At 24.7% G+C, this 8,897-nt stretch overlaps 1 protein-coding gene across 1 annotated transcript; it reads left to right on the plus strand.

The window, feature by feature from the left end:
* Positions 1-2,683: 2,683 nt before the first annotated feature.
* Positions 2,684-4,334, plus strand: OCT59_025675 (uncharacterized protein; the record flags this gene model as incomplete). The annotated part of the gene is made up of 5 exons (XM_066140200.1): positions 2,684-3,263; positions 3,331-3,546; positions 3,615-3,806; positions 3,876-4,122; positions 4,283-4,334. The coding sequence occupies 5 exons, from the start codon at positions 2,684-2,686 to the stop codon at positions 4,332-4,334; spliced, it is 1,287 nt and encodes a 428-aa protein (XP_065992240.1).
* Between the last annotated feature and the right edge of the window lie 4,563 nt (positions 4,335-8,897).

Consider the following 8,897-nt stretch of genomic DNA (forward strand, 5'->3'; position numbering starts at 1 on the left):
CCACAAATGACTTAAAACTAGTACTATCAATTAATATGTTTAGTATACTTGAATAAAGAATAAGAAATTAAGTATCTAGAAAATAAAGCATTATCAAATATTGATGATTTTATTACAATTGTATAAACTAATGACAGTATACTAGGAAACCGTCAGAAGTCCCGAAAAAAAGATAAAATTAAAATTTGCGATTTCATTGGATGACGTCATGTGAGGAACAAGAATTCACTTTTTCATAATGCGTAGACATATACAGTCCTTCATTCCGATCCGGACAGTTAACCTATATGTATAATTACAAAATAAATCACTCGGATTTCTTTTTAGAAAATTCTTGCAATGAAATATAGTAATTTAATATGAAGAGGGCTATTTGTTTGCAATAAAATACAATAATATAAAAATAATTTTATAATCATTTCAAGAGAATTAGAAATTACTATATAAACAGTTTATACCATCATTTATTATAATCTTTGTAAACTTATTCTAATTGGGAAATAAATCATTATAAAAATACACCTGACATTATGTTACATAAAAGAATTTAAATGTGATATATATATATAGATTTAAATATTAGATTTATGATTAAAGGTAATTAAATGTATAACAATCTGGATTTACAAATATAAATAAATTGATATACCACAATTGTAATACTAATAATAGAGATAATAATAATATTATAAGTATCATTTTTTTTCCAAAAAGATTTGATAATATAAATAAAAGAATTACTGTATAATTTATTATTAATTATAAATGAAAAAAAATAAGGAATATAACTTAATTTGTAAAACAATAAGATACTAAAAATTTAGAAAAATAATTTACTATTAATAATAACCTACCTCTTATAGAATTATATAAAAATTAAAAATTATTCCAGCTAAAAATATTTTTAAACTAGTATTAATTCGGTTTATAATTTATAATAATATTTCTGATTTATTCATCAATTATTATATAGTATAATATTGAAGATAAATTAGTTATAAAGAGGTTTTAGTTTTTAGTCTTTTTTTAATGAATTTTTTATCATTTCTCACACAGTCTTTCACCATCTTTTATTATATTCTACTGTCATTTCTTATTATATTTTTTATTAATAATTTTTTTTAAAAATCATTACAAAAATGTTAATAATTATTGAATGGAACGATCCAAACCTCATTGACAAATTATCAAGTAACAAAACATGTCATTTTTTCAATGATAGTCTATGAACTATCCTTGAAAATTTTACAGAAATTGAGAAGATACAACCCAATATAATATAAAATATTTTTATATGGATGCAGAAAGTCCATTTCAACTCTACATTAATTTGTTTAATTACTTTACCGAACGTAGTCTAGACAAGTGAATTAAACTATTAGTTTTAAACCTACTTGCTCGAAATACCTTATTATTTATTAACCTCATTATGGCAATTTATTCTAAAAAAATAACTACAACCATATTTACATAAATTCATGATACAATAGTTTTATTTATTGTGGGTCAAATGACTATGACGAGTTTATAGAGAATAGTTGAATACTGTCTTAAAGGAAATAAGAATATTCCAGGTTCTGGGTAAACAAGAGAAATTTTTTCATATGGAGAAAAAACTTTTCAAAAGTAATACTTACAACTATAATTTAAGAATGTATATTCATTAACCAACAATAAATACTACTATGACAATCCATAAAGAGGGATATATGTAGAAGTCATCTTTATATAAAATTACGGATGTATTTAGCAATCCAAAATATAGACAACTCATCTGCTCAAATATAATATTATACAATAATCAGGTTAAAATGAATCATTTTATAATTAATATTGAGTAATAAATTTCAACCATTCTGCCAATATACTTATTTCTTTAATTATTTCAAACATTTTAAAAGTTATGACACTCATAGCAAATAGGGTGTTCGCTGCAAATGGCTTTGTGGCGACACCAACAATGCAGGACAAAATGGACTGCGCTAAAACGTGGTTACAAAATCTCACGAGAATTTTACTGGGAAACGAGGAGGAGTTTAATAAAAAAATACAAAAATACCAAACACTATTTTAATAAGATAGTTTTTGTGGTGTGGTGGTATTTTCAAACTAAACACTTAAAAAAAATGAAACTCATCTGGAACACAATATACTATTATATCAAAATGATACTGTAAACAAATTTATAAGCAATGAATAAAATATTGTTTAATTAATATTTGATTAATAATATTAAGATAATAATTAAATTTATATAATATTAATATTATAATAATAATAATTTTTTATAATTCTATTTTATAATCTAAACAAAGTTTATTAGATATTATATGTAGTAATATATGTAATATACTATTTATTTATTTATTTATTTTTTTGAAAATAATTAAAAAGCAATTATATTGTTATGAATTTTTAGATAAAAAAAATTTATAATTTGAAATATTTTATTGTTTATAATAATATTAATGAGTGATCTAATTACATTTTAATAATTTATTCTACATTTTATTTCTATATTATTATTAAAAGTTAATCATAATTGGTAATTAGTACTATTTTTAGAAACAATAAAATTTTTTTTTGTAACTCTAATTATGATCAGTTACTGCATAACCGCCACTCTTACTTTGAATTGCATAAAATTTTCATAAAATAAAAATTGCCTTTTTAATCAGCAAAAATGATTTCTAATATTATAAAATGTTTTCATAAGGGTGTTATTCCATCTCAATTTGCTACTCGATTTCTTCAATTATCAAAATTTAACTCAAAACCTAATTACAAAGTTCAATCATTATATTCAAGATACCATACAATATCCTTTCCTAATAAATATGAAAAATGGAAATCAACTTACTTTATCAAAAAAAAAAGATGGCCACCAATACAAAATTATTTGCATTATAATAATTGTGAATATAATAATACAAGCAAGTTGTTTAATATCATTCTATATGGATGTGGTTTAATCATTCCATATGGAAGTTTAATATATTTGGCTCAGTCTTATAAGCAGCATAATATTAAAATCTTGGAAAAAGAAATACTAAAAGAGGTTGTATTACCAGATGGTTATATTTCCCGACCTGAAGTTATTGAACAAATCAAAAAAATTTTTCAGCCAGATAATGATCATTCATATTATCATGTTATTTATGGTGAAGTTGGAACTGGAAAAACAACATTAGTTAAAAAAGCAATCAAAGAAGTTGGAAAAGGTGTAATATATATTGACATTGGAGAATTTGAACGAGATCAAAGTGAGTTATTTATTATTTATTTTGTCGTTGATCACTATTTTTGATTTTAATTTTATAAATGAAATAGGTATGACTTTGAATTCTTTAAAGCATATTGCTGAAATGTATAAAGCAAAGTATAATAAACCTCCAGTTATTATTTATGATAATGTTGAATATTTAATTCATAACAATCCAGAAATTCTTGATATCTTACAGGATGATGCAAAGGATAGTGCTGACAACAGAAAGTACATTGCAGTGTTTGTTGCCAATGAAGCAAATGTTATAATGAGAATGGGATGTAAGTACTGAAATCTATTTCTTTTTGTACTTTTAAAATATACTTATATAATGCAATTTTTATTTAAGCTCGTAGTTCTTGGTCATGTGCATCAGTGATGGAAATTGGCAACTTTAATGAAAAAGAATCAATGGAATATTTAACTAAGAAACGCAATATCAATGAAGTAGATGCAAAAAAATTATATGAATTAGTTGATAGTAATTTTTTAGACCTTTATGCTGCAGCAGATGAGTTTCTTGATACAAAATCTTTCGAAGGTAGGAATTAGTTTTATTATCAATTCGCGTCAGTCAAATAGAATCATTCTTACCAACTTTTTTTCATAGATATTAAAAAGGGAATAACAAAAGAAATCGAAAGAAAATCTATTATAAAATACAAATATCATGAAGTAAGAAATAAAATTTTAAAGGCTTTATTAGAATGTAAAAAGTTTAGAGTTATGGATTTTTTTGATAATTATGAAGATGCTGGTAATTTCTTATATTTTGACATATTTGCATATCATCCAGAAAGTGATAATATAACATTTCAGTATGAATGGTATATTAGAGAAAATGCTAGTGAATTCAGGTAATAAGTATATACTTATGGATAATAAAAAGGTTTATTTTTAACTATATTTCTAAATTCAAAAACAAATTACATCATTTAAAAATATAATAAGATATTGACGAAGTTAATCCTTAGATAATTTGAATAAATTTTTTAAATAAATCGTTCATATAATTAGAGCTTCTCTTATATTATATCCTGGTTTGAGGGCCATCAATTCTTGGGTCTGAATATGAAAGTAAAAACGGTAATTAATGCAGGTATATGGCATGCCGAGTTGGACAAAATTATTTGACGTGGAAGATATCATCAGATGTTTGGATTTTTTAACTAATTATGTATAATGATTTTATTATTCTAGGTTAGCTATTTGTTATTTATGGGATTAACGAATGATTAAACGTGAACAGATAAAAGATAATACGAATATCACTCTCATGTTACCTAATTACACTTTGTTTATCGGTTCATGTTTGTTGTTTGTATATGTCATTTGTCCTTCGTTTAGCAAGTAATCAGACGTAGAGTAGATAACATATTTATCTTTTCATGCGTATAACTTTTGTCTGTGGGTTCTTATTTTTCGGCTTTGAACTTTTCTTTGAACACTTTTATTTATTAAAACTTACAGTTATACTAATGCATCATATCTAAACTAAAACTTGCATATTGACCGGTTGTTGTCTAACTTTTCTTTAAAGAATGTGTTTTGCGCTCTGTTATAAAATTTTCAACCTATTAACATATAATATTCATCAATTTTCAAATAGAAATCTTTGGGAAGAAACTAAGTGGAATAAGGAAATGTTAGAGTAATAAGAAAAATATACTTTTTATTTACAAATGATAAGAGAAATAAATATTTTTTAAACTAGTACTAACATATTTCTTTCCTTTTTTTTTATTCCAGGAACGGTTTGCGACGTTAGTATAGAATACAAATTGGTGTGAGGGAGAAAGTTTGCTTTCGTTTCTTTGAATTAATATAAATCACATCCTGCCCTTTTACGATATTTTGTAATTTAAAAAGTGCTTTGATTTATTCTTAAAAGAAAGTAATGAGTTGATAATAATTAATAGCTAAAAAAAAACAAAAAAAAATTTCTCCTTACCTTTGTTTTGAAGTAAAGCATCTAGAAGTACTGAAAGTATTTAAGATAAGATAAATAATTTTTCTTTTTTTTTTAAAAAAAAAGATAAGTAAAATAAAATAGAATAAATAAAGTATAAATTATAGCTTCAATGTTTCGGGCACTTACTGCGGAAATTGAAAATTTGAAAATTTTTATCTTGAAAATTGAAAATATATTAGTAAAATCGAAATAATTTTTTAATGAGTAACTCACCTGATACAATTAGTAATCAAATGATGTCATTATCTGATTGTTTTGTTTAGTTAAAATCAAAGTTCGACAATATAAATACAGTAAAACATATAGTATATATATAGATGTACAGTATATAAAATAACATTTTAAAATATATAAATAATAAGACCAATAATAAACGAAAAACTTTAAAAATATTTGGAATATTTATTTGATTTATTAAATCTGATCATTTACTTCTTTTTGTGCTTCCAAGTAAAAAGCCGCTTTTTTACATAAGTAAACAAGCATGTGAAATTGCCGAACGTATATTACTAAATTCCTTTGTAATAAATATTTTCATTTTTACCGACCTAAAATAATATCACCAGAATTATTTTTTAATATTAAAAAAAAAAAAGATATTCGATAGAAAATTGATAGAAAAATTCATAATTTTATTTATATTCACTAGAAACATTTGGTAAACCCAATTTCTACGTTACATTTTTCCAAGAATTTTCATTTTTTTTTTTATTAAAGATAAAAATAAGTACTCATGTATATATGTATATGTTGCAAAAAAAAAATAAACTTTATTTGTCTTTATTTGTATATAAAAATTTTTTTCTTCGTGAAAAAAAATTGTTTATTTCTTGTATTACAGTTTACATTTAAATATATTCAACAAAAAAGTATAAAAAAAAGTATGCGTTGTTATTTGTAGATCACAAAAATATAGTATCAACCCATGTCCGTTAATTTTATCGAGGGGTCAAATATGGACAGATAAACATCAAGCATTATGTCTTATGACATACGCATTATCTCCTATGAAGAATAATGTATACAATTTAAAACAAAGAAATTGCTATTTTAATTTATGTTACAATGCATGTTATTAAATTATGTTGGGTCCGTAAACACAAGTCATAAGGTATAAACAAGTAAAAAATATTTGAAACATTTTGTCCACTCCTGCTTGCCATAAATGTATTAATATTTGTAACAACCCGTGTTACAGATTATTATAAAAATATGTCGATTACTCAATCTAACTAATACAATCGGTTGATCATTTACCCATTAATATTATTGAATTTTTTAATTTGGTCTTTATGAATAACTTTTTGTCAATTCTATGAACAAACCTGAAATAGTATTGATTTTAATTGGTTCAAAATAGCAAAATAGTTATTTTATAATAAACTACTATAATTTACTATTATTTCTATCGGGCTGAATCCGTGTGACTCAATTCGTATTTGTCATGTTTTTGTACAATTGATATATGAACGATAATTTTTCTCATAAAAATAGATTTTTAGAATTTTTCTCAAAAAAAAAAAAAAAAAAAAAAATATCTTAACGAAATATTATATTAAAATGCGTTTATCGATCTAACGTCTCACTTTTGACGGTTTGCTAATTAAAAGAATACTTTCCTTTAAGGACCTTAATCTTATTACGCTATATAACTACCCAACAGAGATAAAAAGAACGCTATAATAACGTCCTCCATGGTCTGAAACAAACGACTTCGCAGTTCCGTTATCTTCACAATTCCATCATCCTTGCGGCTCCAATTTTAACAACTTGAAATCGAAGAAACAAATTTAAGGCGAGTACTTCCGTTGTTTGGTACTACTCGCTTTACGGGCGTGCGTTGTTTTTTGGTGTTACAACATAGGGGTTTATGTGCTCGTAGTACGTACCATATGCTACTGGCTAATAGCGGTCTACTAGTGCACTAGGAGATAGCGACTGATGACGCCAAATAGGTGGTCCTACAAGCTGACTCATATGGGAGGGCAAGCCGTGGTGCCCATGGAAGTGACACATATCTCTATGTTGTGAGCATACTTGATTATGATATATGCTAATCGTAATGTAACCATGTTTTTTTTAGATTTTAGAATTTGTAATTACAAAATGTGAAGAATTTTCTTAAATTGGATGATTACAGAGAAAAATACCAGGTTATTACGATGAAAATTAAGAATCAGGTAAATTTTTGAGTATACTATGTATATTTAGGGTCAATTTTAATGTTTGCTTTCATTTTTAGATGGGTGGCGATCGTTCTTTTTATTGTTCTTTATATCAGTTGTAAATTCAAAGTAAATAAACTACTATAGTATCTTTTTTTTTTCTTTGAGAAAAAATAAAAAATAAATAGTCGAATAATTATATTTAAATATGGAGAATTTTAAATTCTAATGAAGACTAATATCTTTATTTAAGTAAAATGATTTTGAAATAATCGTAAATAAATACAAACACTTTATACAGTAATTAATCCATTTATTGGAATAATATATCGTTTTATATTTTAAATAATTAAAGAATAACCTTTTAAAATCAAATTTTCAAATGTTATCAATGATATCGAATGTTATAGTTATATCGTTATAAGATGTAAATAATTTAACTTTTCCAAAATATTACCATTACAATTAGTTTGTTCGTCGAAACAATAAAAAGCATTTTTGAAATGACATAATGCTACATTATAAATTATTGTTTGTAGGGTAGAAATATCATCTTTTTTGTTGATTTGATATAAAACTCTTATACATATTATTTTCCATTCGCCTTCAAATTTTCACACATTAAATAACAAAAAATCTCGAAAGATATAAAGTCCGTCCTTAAATCAAACGAATCAAATAAATTATCAAAAAAGTTTTTACACAATGAACTATACGGGTTTTAGTACCGATATTTTAAATTATTGGATTCTAATTATGGTATACAGCAGTTTACCGAAAATTACAGTCATATTCCTGATTACCGATCATCCGGACGGGCTTAATCGCAGAAATCTTATGGAATTCCACGACGATCTATGTCTAGTTGGGACCGGATGATCGACAATTCTCCGGAGCGACCACGACAACTGGATAAATAATAGTTATTCGGCTCGAAGTGCCGAATAAGTGATTTATCCGGTATCACGTGATTTGCAGATTTATAATAATTTCTAGGGGTGTGGGGGGTCCAACTGGTTGGTTACACAATATAATATACAATAAGTCTAATAAATCAAAACTGTCCTCCATATAAATTCATATACGTTATTAGTAAATTACGATGATCGGTGAACAAAATACCCCTGCAATTAAAAAAACCAGCCACCCAATTATGTCATCCTTGAAACGTGATCATCTTTACATCTGTTTTGTCGCGTCCAAGTACTTTAAATAATGTTTGGACCTTCTCTGAGAAGAAAAAAACAACATCGGCAGTTTTATTTTAGTATTTATGATGAATAAATCAATATTTAGAAGTCTAAAACAAGTAAAACAAGTTTATTTATTACAAGAAAACGTTATTTATATAGACTTTTAATTTATAATAACTTTTAAACCTTTTTTTTTTAAAAAAAAACTGAAAAAAATATTGTCTATAGTAAATGTCTACAATAAATAGTTGTATGCAGTTTTCACTAATAAAAGAGAATGTATTTAATAAAATTTTAATATA

The sequence above is a fragment of the Rhizophagus irregularis genome, chromosome 5 (genome assembly GCF_026210795.1).
Source record: "Rhizophagus irregularis chromosome 5, complete sequence".
Taxonomy (NCBI): Eukaryota; Fungi; Glomeromycota; class Glomeromycetes; order Glomerales; family Glomeraceae; genus Rhizophagus; species Rhizophagus irregularis.